Source organism: Lepidochelys kempii, chromosome 2 (genome assembly GCF_965140285.1).
Source record: "Lepidochelys kempii isolate rLepKem1 chromosome 2, rLepKem1.hap1, whole genome shotgun sequence".
Lineage (NCBI taxonomy): Eukaryota > Metazoa > Chordata > Testudines > Cheloniidae > Lepidochelys > Lepidochelys kempii.
Window position 1 is genome coordinate 196,112,978 of NC_136381.1, and position 13,270 is coordinate 196,126,247.

General features: G+C 44.6%; 1 protein-coding gene across 1 annotated transcript in view; it reads left to right on the forward strand.

Annotated features, from left to right (window-relative positions):
• Positions 1 to 9,310, forward strand: part of GADL1 (glutamate decarboxylase like 1) — a 108,995-nt gene extending 99,685 nt beyond the window's left edge. Inside the window, exon 15 of the mRNA XM_073333370.1 lies at positions 8,134 to 9,310. Within this exon, the coding sequence (XP_073189471.1) occupies positions 8,134 to 8,307 (174 nt within the window). The 3' untranslated portion in view covers positions 8,308 to 9,310. The remainder of the gene's footprint in view (positions 1 to 8,133) is intronic.
• Positions 9,311 to 13,270: the final 3,960 nt, after the last annotated feature.

Genomic DNA, 13,270 nt, shown 5'->3' on the forward strand with positions numbered 1-13,270 from the left:
TTACTAAGAACCAGGGAACAATCAATGAAATTGAAAGGGGATATAGCTAAAGATAATGAAAGAACATTCTTTTTTATGCACATTTTGTCTGAGTTTATTAGGCTTAAAACTGTTGGCCATATCAATGAGAACATCCACAGTTATTTTAGAAAGTGTATCCTTTATCATTGGATATAAATCTTCATGCGTCAGAACATAAGCTAGGGGTTAGAAAGAAACTTCCATTATAGGCAGGTTATTTTATAATTGTCCAATATGGGGCTGTCTGGTACTTGTCATTGTCTGAGACCGGATACTGCACCAGAAGGAACACTAGTCTCATCCAGGCTGGCCATTACTCTGCTCTTGTATAGATGTAAGAGGTGTTACATGCCTGTTGGGGAAATTCTGACCTGTGAGGAGAATTTCTTTCACTTTTTACAGATATTCTCCCACAACCAAGGAATGTTAAGGCAGTGGGGATATTCTGAACAGTAGCCTAGTGAATCTGTCTAATCAGAACAAGAGAGCTGGGTTACTGTTCTCTGTAGCCCAAACATATTAAATATTTTGCAACCAATAAAATAACAGAATCACAGTCTTGTAATAGGGGGCCACTCCTTTACAACTTATTTATCAATGTGTCAATGTGATTTGGAATGATTAGTACAGAACATCTGACCAAGCCCCTTTATCTAGATTTTGTTTTATTTTTCATTAGAATAAACCTTCATTAAGTTTCCATATTGCAGAGTATGAGGCTGAGTGACTTACGCTGGATTGCTAGGGTCCCACTTGAGTGCTGTGGTTAAAATATCAGGTGTTCAACCTAGCTACTTTTGAGATTTCCCATTGCACGGAAACAAATGCCTGAGTCATTCCTCCATGAGCCAGGAAGTTGTTCCAGGAGTTTGTATTGTTCATATAGCATTGTCACTCTGAAGTGACACCTACTACACCTTGGTAGTTGGTGTAATAGTGGATGGCTTTGAATGGACATTTCTTCAGCTTCTCTTGGAGGATCTTAGTGTCAAAACTCACGAATTAATCCTCAGAGATGCTGAGCACCTGCATCTCTTACTGACGACTACAGGATTTGCAGTTGCTCGACTCTTCTGATGGCTAGGCCTTAATGCTGGGGGCTGAATAGAGTTTATTTGTAAGACACTGTACTTGAGCTCAGATGGGAGTTTTCACCATTCTGAAGAATATTAAATACCATCAAGTATGCCAGTGAAGGACTAGATAGTGTTTTTAAAGGCACAGCCCTGCATTGGGGTCATGCAGAGCTACCCCATGTGAGAGGAGAGCTTCAGGGAGAGACCGTCATTCCCAGAGCACCCTGATGCACATGAGGAGTTTGCAAACTGCACTGTCCTTATAGGCCCGGCCTCCTTCCCTCACTGCTTTCTGTCCCCTGTGGGGTGCATAGAGGGAGTTGTCTTGGCGGCTGTGCAGGGCAGGATGATCCTTGCACCCACTTCCTCACAAATATGTGCAGGTGTCAGCCACAGACTGGACTCTAAAATGCAGGCAACTAAAACCTTAATGCTAAACTCCCCCCAACCTGAGTAACAGGGCTGGGTGCTGGACAACTTTGGAGGAGGAGCTGTACTACTCTGTGGCTGCTAACCCAGCCTAATAATTGGATAGCTGCTATGAGTTAGGAGAAGAATACAGGTTGCAGCAGATACTTCTTCCGTAGCTATCCCCCAGTCTAGACCCCCAAATTCCCCTGTGTAGCAGTGCTCTGGGAGGCTATGCAGAGCAGAGGGTGTGCGCTCCTTGTAATAGCTTCCCTAGCACCTGCCTTATCTTGCACAGCAGACCTGGAGCAATTCCACTGCCAAAGGGCCCAAGTTGAGCTGTTGAGAGAGCTAAAGAATTTAGGGCTAAGATTGCCTTTCACTTACCATTCTGAGACTATTCCTCTGAAGTGCAAAATAAAGAATTTGATTTATAATTTGAAGTAAATCCAGGAGTAAAATAATTGGAAAGGTGAAGCAGTCTCACTCTTACCAAACTGCTTTCCTAGGGGTCTGTTCTGTTAGGTGCTGAGCAGCTCCTGCCAGTAGTTTAGCACCCTCTGCTCCCATTGACTTCACATTTATTTCAGTGGAAGTTCAAGACATTGAATTCCTCACAGAATCAGGTCCTATAGACTAAGGGTCTGATTTCCAGGCTGTTGAGCACCGGCAGCTCCGAACAGTTATGGATGGTTGGCACCTCTGAAAATCAGGCCCTACATGCAAGCCAACCTTTAATGCCTATGTTCTGAGGCTTGTGCTTAGAGTTTGTGTGTTATGTTCTGCTCCTTTTTTTCCCCAAGTGGAAATGATCATGGGTGAAATTGTTACCACAACCCAGCCATGTTCCTTCAGAATACTTGATGGCAAACCAGCAGCTGTGCTTTGTAAGTAGAAAGTGCTTGGCTTCATAGTGCACAAAGGGAAAGAGACACTTAAGAATGTGTTGTGGGGACAGGCCTTCATTTGCAGCATGATAAACTAGATAATTTAAGAGATTTTCTACCTCCTATTTCCATGAGACCAGCATTGCTGTAGCACAGTATATTTATCCCAGTATTGCTGACGCTGATGCTCTCAATATTTCTGCTTTCACAATCTCTGTTTGTACTACTGCACAGTTTGAGGTGGCGAGTTACAGAACGCATGCTGGAACGGCACTCAGTGAGATGAAGGGAATCCATTTCAAAAGAAGAAATAACTGATAGAACATCAATAAATATTAAAATTGCCCATGGCATTTGAATCTTAAAGGAGAGCCTGAGAAATTATTATAATAAGGGTGCAGGTCTGCCACTGTTACACCTTTGTTCTATGAGGATGTCCACTGGGACCACTTGTGGGGTAAACCAGAAGTTGTCTCTCTTCTGTATTTGTGTGGCAAGCAGCACACTGTAGCCCCAGTCTTGACTGGGGCTTTTGAGCACTACCTGAGTACAAATAATTACTCCTTCTGAGTGCAGTATAAAGTAGTAGTAAGAGTGGAAGAGCTGAACTGTTACTAACTTGATGTAATGGTAAAAGGGACCAGGACATTCAAACCAAATTGGAGCATGAGAATTTCCATCATGCCAAATATATTCTGTGTCTGAGAGGGCATATTTGGAGCAAATAAACCTGTATGTACAAGCTCACAAAACCCTACCCTGTCCAACTCACATTTGAAAATTGTACAAGGACAGTTCAAAGGTCCAAATTCTGCCCCAAGGCTCACACTGTGCGACAGTACTGAAATGGCTTTGGTCCCAAGCGTAGAGGCAGATTCAGCCACCATTATGCTGAGTAATACCTACCTGCAGTGTGACTACCTGCAGAGGAGAGTGAGTAAGGATGGCTCATGTGGCACAGCCATATCCAGCAGTCCTTCAGTGGAAGTTTTTCTTGAGTATGGAGTAAATGAGGTTGTCTACACTAGGAGTTATTGCTGTGATTCTGCTGTTTGTGAACGCCCATCTCACACTCGCTCTCAGTGAGCTAGCGCAAGTGTAAATACATAGCAGTGTAGCTGCAATAGCACCAGGATCTGCAATGGAGGCACGTGTGAGCCATGCCAAATACAGACCCATCGGTTCCCAGGGCGAGTTTGTATTCGGTATGGCTCAGCCAAGAAACAGCCACTGCTGCTACACTGTTATTTATACTTGCACTAGCTGAATGAGAGCTAGCGTGAGTTATGTGTACACCAGTATGGGAATCACAGCACTAGCTTGTAGTGTAGACAGAGCCTGAGACGAGCATAATGTAGCTCATACTATAAAACAACCAAGGTTGGCAAGTCCTTGGGGTTTTTGTCATGCAGATAAAAACCCAGGTTGGGAGGGTGGTGGTTTTGCACATATTATATTGGCAGAGCTGTCTTTGATAACGTTTGTTTCTAGAGACTTGTCTACATGGTGCATTGGTCTGCACCAGAGGGGTATAAATTCTAGTGCTCATTAGCAGGTTGTGTGCTAACTGGACCCCGTGGCCCCAGCTAGCATGCACTAGAAGTTCCCTAGTGCACGTTAATGTAGTCCTGTTTGAAACAGATATACATTGATGGTCACTAGGGAACTTACAGTGCCTGCCACCGGGGTCCACATGGGCCAGTTAGTGTGCAACACTCTAGTGCACATGAGAATTTACACCTCTTTGGGCAGACTAGTGCACCGTGTAGACAAGCCCTAAATTACACACACATTGCAGCTATAAACTAGTACTGTGATCCCTCTGCTCACACTGAGTAATACCTAAACCATGAGTAGTCCCGTTGGCTTTTATGGGACATGATGCAAGGTTCTGTTCAGCATTAGCAACGGGATCACAATCTGTCTTTAAAACTTTTGATGCTGTATTGAATTTTCAAATTCTCATTGTCAGGTTTGTTGTGGTTATTGTCCTCTTTCCTCCAAATCTTTATTAATGCTGATTTCACTACTAATCTCTTCCTCTCTTGTTTGTATTATTAGGCAAAAGGCAAACTTCTGGGAATAGACTGAATTCTGCATTGTTATTCATTGTCATAATGTACTTCATTCATACTTATGTCGCGTTGTGGATTTTAATTAAAATTCTAACTCTATCAATTTTTAAAAAACTCACTAAATAAAAAAAAAGTAGACTTAGTACAAAGACAACAAGGAGTGGTAGAGACAAATTAAGCCAGATCAGGGGTGGGCAAACTTTTTGGCCTGAGGGCCATATCTGGGTGGGAAATTGCATGCAGGGCCATGAATGTGGGGGACAGGTGCGGGGTGCTGCTGGGGGCTCAGGTCAGGGGGTGCAGAGTGCATGAGGGGGCTCAGGGCAGGAGGGAGGGGGCTCAGGGCAGGGGGCTGGGGTGCAGGAGTGCGGCAGGGGGCTCAGGGCAGGGGGTTGGGGTGCGGGCTCCAGCCTGGTGCTGCTTACCTGGAGTGGCTCTGGGGTGGCAGTGGCGCGCAGTGGGGCTAAGGCGGGCTCCCTGCCTGTCCTGGCCCTGTGCCACTCCACTCCCGGAAGTGGCCAGCACTGCGTCCCTGCGGCTGGAAGGGGGCTCTGTGTGCTGCTCTTGCCTGCAGGTACCTCCCCCGAAGCTCCCATTGGCCACAGTTCCCCATTCCCAGCCAATAGGAGCTTCGGGGGAGGTACCTGTAGGTGAGGGCAGGGCGTGGAGCCCTCTGTCCCCCCCAAGGGCCACAGGGATGTGGTGCCAGCTACATCCGGGAGCAGCGTGAGGCCAGGACAGGCAGGGAGCCTGCCTTAGCCTCGCTGTGCCATGGGGGTGGCAGTCCTGCAGGCCGGATCCAAAGCCCTGATGGGCCAGCTTTGGCCCGTGCGTAATTTGCCCACCCTGAGCTAGAGCCAAGAATATTTTCTTTAAATCCAAAATTGATTTTAAGCCAAGATCATCATGAGGATCCACAGCTAAACTAGCGTGGTAGAATGGTATCTTGTAAAATACATTGACTAACCATGAGATGTTTATATCAAAACAAATTGCTTGAGTTACCTAGTGAAATGTGTGTGCATACGTGCCATGTAGAAATAATGCTATTAAATAAAGGTTGGCACCATCATTTTTCTTTTCTGGATCCAGTAGCATTTTCTGCCACAGGCTTTTAGAGCTGAAATAAATTACTGCAGGAACTGAGGCTGGATCTGTAGCTCTATTTGCTCAGCTTAAAGCCAAAATCTCGCCAAAAAGGGTGAGGGGAGGGGCTGTTCTGAAGATACGGTTGAATGTAGAAAACGTTGAAAAAATTTTAAAATGCCTAAAATATGAATCATAGAAGATTAGTGTTTAGAAGAGACCTCAGGAAGTCATCTAGTCCAACCCCCTGCTCAAAGCAGGACATAACCCAAGTAAATCATCCCAGCCAGGGCTTTGTCAAGCCGGACCTTAAAAACCTCTATGGATGGAGAGTCCACCACCTCCCTAGGTAACCGAGCCCAGTGCTTCACCACCCTCCTAGTGAAATAGTTTTTCCTAATATCCAACCTAGATCACCCTCACTGCAACTTGAGACCATTGCTCCTTGTTCTGTCTGCCACCACTGAGATCAGCCTAGCTCCATCCTCTTTGGAACCCCCCTTCAGGTAGTTGAAGGCTGCTATCAAATCCCCCCTCACTCTTCTCTTCTGCAGACTAAATAAGCCCAGTTCCCTCAGCCTCTCTATGTAAGTCATGTGCCCCAGCCCCCTAATCATTTTCGTTGCTCTCTGCTGGACTCTCTCCACTTTGTGCACATCCTTTCTGTAGTGGGGAGGCCCAAACTGGATGCAGTACTCCGGATGTGGCCTCACCAGTGCTGAATAGAGGGGAATAATCGCTTCCCTCGATCTGCTGGCAATGGTCCTACAAATGCAGCCCAATATGCCATTAGCCTTCTTGGCAACAAGGGCACACTGCTGACACACATCCAGCTTCTCGCCAATGTAATTCCCAGGTCCTTTTCTGCAGAACTGCTGCTTAGCCAGTCAGTCCCCAGCCTGTAGAATCAGGCCAAGACTTTGTCATGTTCATAAAGGGCTTGGTCATGCCAGGAGCTGATTGCTCTGGTCTCAGTCCAGCACAGAATGTAACCACATGCTTAACTTTAGGCATGTGAAGAGCTCATTGGCCTCCGTGGCTCTACTCACGTGCCTAAAGATAAGCATGTGGTGAAATACTTTGCTGGTTCAGAAAACCAGGCCTTATTCAGCGAGTCTTATTCATGTTTACTTTGCAATGGGGTTACTTGCAGAGTAACATGCTGCTCACGGGAACAAGTGTGGCAGCACTAGTCACTAAGTAAACAGTAAAACCTAAGGGGTGAGATCCTGGCTCCATTTAAATCTGTTGGAGTTTTGCCATTGACTTCAGTGGAACCAGGATTTCAACCTGGATGCTGCACTTAGCTGCCTCTTATTCAGCTGTGCAGGGGGTGCACACGGAGGGCAGTGCCTGCTCCCCAGATACGTCTCCTCCTAGCGAGTGGTTGGGGAGGGGGCAGAATCTTAGGTCAGTTTCACTAATCACAGGCTGGGCACGTGTGGGAGCTCAACTGTGACCTTTTGAGGGCTGCAGTAACTTATTTCTCCTTGTGCCCCACACCCTTCCCGTGCTCAGGCCTGAGCCTAAAGGCAAAAGCTAGCCCTAAAGATTGAAACTCAGAGCATGTGCTGAGGGATTAATGACCAGCTTGGAGAAGTAACCAGACTGGTCATAAAGGCCCAAGGAAACTGTGTGTGGCTGAGTTATTGGTATGATATAAGATGAAACAGGCATGGACTGAAACTGTAAGGTTGTGGGCCAGATTCTGCTCTTCATTCACACTCTCATTTAAATCCAGAGTAACTCCACTGACATCAAGGCCTGGTGGTAGTTGAGATCAGCTAATGAGATTAGTTAATGTGCAGGTGGCTTGAGTTATCTCTCAACATTTGTTTCAGTTTATAATAAACAATTACAAAAAGCAGTAGCCAGACAGGGATAGGTTCTAGCCTTGATTGATGTATTACTCATTGCAACATTTCATACTGCTGATTGATAATGCCGCTCTTAAGTAAGGCATTTGGTTTTGGTAACCATCATTCAGCTACTTAGGTCACACACTAGAAGTGTAAAGATTAATTAGTCGGTGTTTGCACAGACCTTTGAAAATGTAAATTGTGTTTTAGATTCATGGAGGATGGTTCCATCAATGGCTATTGGCCAGAGTCCCTAGTTTCTGTTTGCCAGAAGCTGGGAATGGGCAACAGGGGATGGATCACTTGAGGGTTACCTGTTCTGTTCATTCCCTCTGAAGCATCTGGCAATGGCCACTGTTGGAAGGTAGGATTCTGGACTAGATAGACCTTTGGTCTGACCCAATATGGCTGTTCATAGGTAGATAGAGATATGCATAGGCCCAATCCTGATCTCCCTTATCCATGCAAAGAACTCTTATGTGGGTTGTACCATTGAAATCAGTGGGCCAATTCATGTAAGTAAAGGGTGGCAAGATCTTGTCCTAACTCAATGGTTCTCAATCTGTTCCTAACTGGACCACGTTTTCCATACTGGGGACCCTCCCTCCCATTTAGCGGCAAGGCAAGGTGGTCACAACGTCCAGGCTGAGAACCCCTGTCCTGGTGCTAAATATGATTCAAGCTTACAACTTTAAACACCTGTTCTCTTTCCCCACTGTAGGTTGCTCCTGTAATTAAAGAGAGAATGATGAAGAAAGGCAGCATGATGTTAGGGTACCAACCCCACCGTGGCAAAGTCAACTTCTTTCGCCAGGTAGTGATCAGTCCCCAGGTGAGCCGTGAGGACATGGACTTCCTGCTGGACGAGATTGACTTGCTTGGCAGAGACTTGTAGCTGTAGGTCAGCAGCACCAGGCGCTGCTTATATGCCTGATGTTTACCGATCAAGAATGCTTGTAGCCTACTGGTATTATATTTTGTAACAGGTAGTTGAAAGTTCAACAAGTAGCAATACTAAGGATTTCGCAGGTAGAGTACCTCTGGACTTGAGCATCTGTTCTTACAAGTGGTCATAGCTGTGCCACTGCTTACAGCAGCTGCCTAAATGTCACCCTCACTACCGTTCGGAGAAGCATCACCTTGTGAGAATGATCTCCTATAGGCTAATAAGGCAGATATTTGGCAGGTACTGGTGGACAGACTGGGCCAGATTGGCCACTGACATAAGTGGGCATGATATTGTTAACTTCAGTGGAGTCATGCCTGCTTATGTCAGCCATGAATTTAGCTCAGTGAGTATTAAAATCAAAGCACATCTCTGATACATTAAGATTTTAGCCTGGCATGCATTTAAGGATAAAGGCCCAGTTGGTGATTGAACTAGTAAGGCCTCATGCTAGGGGTCCTGTGGCTTTCTTAATGAAAGCCCCTAAACCAGCAAATTGCCCAGCACAAAATGGGCCCAATCAGCGTTTGACCACACATAAACCTATCATGATTTTAGCAGAGCTGAGAATGTTGGAATGAGGAGAGTATCATTTTTTAACTTTTTGTCAACAGGAGATACGTATAGTTTCTGAACTACTGTTCCTATTTCCTTTCTTTTTAAAGTGTAAGCAGTTCTTTAGCAGCTTTAGACGCATGATAAAATTTTAACCAAAAAGTTAGAAAAATATATTTATCTTAAAGGGGTGTGGTTTTTATGCAGGGTAGCTATTTATTAAGAATTGATGTAACAAAGCATTGTATTTCTCATGGTTCCTTATAATTTTCCTACAGATTTAAAAAACGCTAGCTCTCGTGTGATCAGTGTGCAATTCTTTTTTGGCGTTAAACTTAAGCTGCTGTATAAGTTAAAATTTGTCTGTGATTTTAGCATATGAACATTGTTAAAAAAATAATAAGTGAAATACCAAAATTAAATTCTAACCTTTATAGTTATTCAGAATTACAGCATATTTTGACAAATAATTTTGTGAGTGATCTAGTTTAATCCTTTCTGTCTATAAAATTATTCTTTCAACCATAAAAATAGAAATCATAAATGTATCTTTGGGTGGGAGTTCTAGCAGTAAATTTAAGGAAATGGCCACATTTTTCACTTGTGACACTAACTTACTTTGATGATTTATTCTTTGTTCCATAATCTGTCTCTGAGGAAGCACTAACCAATATGAACTTTCTTGTTGTAATGTATCTGTATTGCTGAAAGCTGTCTTTAAATGCAGTGCTGGATGTTTTCAATTCATGTATTGTGGTAGTATCCAGTATTGTAGAACATTCCCATTTTTAGTCTCCAAGACATCAGTGTGGAAAGTTCATCAGTATCAGTCACACTATCAGTGCACTAGATGGGAACAAGAGCTTGATAGACCTCTGTAGAGTATATGGGAATGGATACTTTTGAGCCATGGTCCATCATTGATGGTATTGGTGAGTTCTTGATAAAAATCATTGGCATAACCTAACCTTTTGTTTTTGCCTGTAATACTTACTGGTTCACATCATCAAACACTACTTGTGATTAAGGCTCTGTGTTTGTCATGGAGGTCATGGAAATCACAGATCCTGCGACTTTCTGTGACCTCCGTGACTTCTGCAGCAGCTGGTGTGCCTGGTTGTTGCTGGGGCAGTCTTGGGTCCCCCGACCCTCCAGCAGCAGGAGTTTGGGGGTGGGGGGTGGGGCTAAGGACTGGGTATTGAGGTGTGGGCGGTGCTTACCTGGAGTGGGGAGGGCTCCATGTGTTGCATCTGCTTGCAGGCACCACTCCCGCAGCTCCCATTGGCCGTGGTTCCCAGGCAATGGGAGCTGCAGAACCAGGACTTGGGGCTGAGTGGAGGCAGCAGCACGTAGAGCAAAGAAGCCGGGTAGGGAGCCTGTCCCAGCCCCCCTCCCCCACAGTGCCCCCCCCACAGGGCCCCCCCAAGCACCCGAGGCACCCCCCTGGGGTCCACCCCCCTCCCCAGTACCTGCAGTGCCCCCACTGGAGCACCCGTGGTATCCCCCCGGCCGCGCCCTATCCCAAGCACCTGTGGTTGTCCCCCATCCCCCTCCCCCCGGCCTGTGCCTCCCGCATCACCTCCCGCGCTGCCCCCCCCCCCAAGTTTTAGCCAGGGGTATACAGTAAAAGTCATGGACAGATCACAGGTCATGAATTTTTGTTTACTGCCCGTGATCAGGCCGTGACTTTTACTAAAAATACCCGTGACTAAAACGTAGCCTTACCTTTGACTTCTGGGTATACCAGCCACCATAAAAACATAATTTAAAGCCCTGATCCAGCAAAGGACTCAAGTACCTGCTTAAAGTTAAGCACTCAGCAGGTCAGCGCCCAATTACTCTGGTAGACAGCCACCCCCTCTTGACTGGTGTGCAAAGAACCTAAAGAGCGCTGAGTTCTCAGAATTGCTTTGTTGTTGCTTCTTGAGATAGATGCTGTAGAGTAACCATTCTCCTTTTCTGGCTTAAAAAGAAAGTGTCAGCGTTTTCTGATTCTGGCCCAGATTCTCAGCTGATAAAAACCAGCCTGGCTCCATTCGCTTGAATAGAGCTATCCCAGCTTATACCAGCTGACGGTTTGGTCCTCTGTCTTTCCTACTAGTGAAAAGTGTCACCATGCGATTACATTCATCTTAACAAATTACTGCTTTCCTTTATTTCCAGTGATTGAGACAGTCACTGTACACTTCTGGTTGTCTGTTTGAAACACCATAGTTCCAATTCTGTCATAGCAGTAGCTGTATTTTTAAACAAAAGCCAAATTGAACTTTTTTTGAATGTTTGCACAAAATATTTCTTGGATTTACACTTGTACTGTATTTGCTTTCTTGAAAGGTGAAGGTTAACCTTACAGTATGATGGAATTAACTTATTTGAGCTCTGTATTTTCTCTGTTGCCGTCCGCTCCCTGTAACGCCTGAGGTATGTAATAAGCGGGTCCTTCTTCAGGACTGTAACAGCATTTTCCTATAGTAGCTTATTTAGACCTAATAAATGCAAAATGTCTATTTTTTAGTCAATGATTTGAATAAAAAGTAAAGTAAATGACACTCTTATAAAGGGAGGCTGTGCTTGTCATTTGTAAATGTAAAAACCATGTCGCCTTTAAAGAAGGACAAAGGGTGGGTGCTCCAGATGGAAGAAGCAGCATGGGTGTGATAATGTCAGGTGCGCTCTACCCCTGGTGCAGGCTATGGGTGATTAATATGTGGCGACAGAAGAATACTGCCCATATTATTTTTGATAAACAGCTGGCATAAGGATGTGTTACAGTTTTACTCCTCTTCTCAGTTAAACTGTCAAATGCAAAAGTTAAACAGTCTTTGCAGCAAGTGGTAGTGTTAATTTTCTGAAGTATCTCAGTTGAAAATGAAATGATCACTCAACTCCTCCTCTTCTGGTCAGGGAATTACCATCATTCAGAGCACTGAGCCAGATTCTTCCAATGCACAGATATAACTCAAGACAGAATTTGACTCACTGTCTTTGGTTTCCTTTCTAATCATTACTGGTGTCTCACTAGCCAAACCGTTTTAGATGTGTGCCTTTTATGATTCACGTACATGGATTTGGTATTATGGTGTTATCTGTCATAAAGGAAGTTCTTAGACTGAGGATACAATGAGCCAAATTGTGCCCTCCCCTATGTGCATGCATATTGCAATAACTTGGAGCATAATTATTTTTTTGGGAATTTTGCCTCTCTCTCCATCTGCAATTTCACACACATAAAACAGGTACAGCACATGCAGGAGAAATAATCTTGGACTATAGAGATCCTGCTAGTAAGAATTCCTCTATAGGATTGGCATAGTGTCTGATCCTGCAAGATTTGTATGCATGAAACTCCGATTGACTTCAGGATAAATCTTGTGTTTGGAGGGCTTGCTTGACTGGGCACTGAACATCATAGCCCAAAATTTGGATTTTTGTACTACAAAGAAGCTTCTTTGATTTGTCAATGCTGTAGTATATGTCTGGATAGAATTTTACAAGCAAAGGATGCATATCCCCCATAAAGCAAAGAAGATTAACTTAGTCTAACCCTAAGAAATGTTATCATACCCTTTCTCATACTGGAAGCACCATAGTCTGCTCATGGTGTAGTGTGAGTCAGTGAGTACCAAAATCTGGCCCCTAACGCTGCTGGTATATTTAAATGTGCGTCTTGCAAGTACACAGTTGCTAAACAGTCTCCTTGGTCACAGGGTTAAGTAATGATTCTTAAAGTATCCATTTAGAAATTTTTGTACTCTGCAAAATTGTTTAATCACTTTAAGTCCAGTCTGGGTCTTCGTCCTGTTCTGGGGAGGTGATGGAGTCTGGGTCTTCGTCCGGTGATGGGGAGGTGATCTGTATTTATTTATACAGTTAATAAAGCTCCTTTGTGCTTTAGGAGAATGTCTGTCTACTAAATAGTGTACAGTGTCTAGAAATGCCACCCCTTATTTCTGGGTTATTTTAGAAGGGGCTACCTTGGTGAGGACAGAATCTGTCATGTTCTAGACCATGGCCATTTTAGAGGCATGGACTGCTTCTGCTCCTAGAAAAATCACCTGGGAGTGGTTTCGCATGCCATCAAAAACTCTCTTTAGCCTGCCTAGGGCGTTGCTGTGCCCTGTCTCAAGCTGTGTAACAGTCAGACTATCTAGGTTTATCTGCCCTGAGTCCTCCTTAAACTTCTCTTTTGAAGGGATTGAGGTTTATCCTTATTGGCATCACACAGAACTGAAGTCTTCTCACTTATAACCCTAAATGCTACATCAGCATGCTCTCCAAATAGCCTATGACCCTTAAAGGGCAGAGCTCTCAGTCTCATTTTGCAAACTCAGTAGATCCCCTGCATCCAAGACGTAAG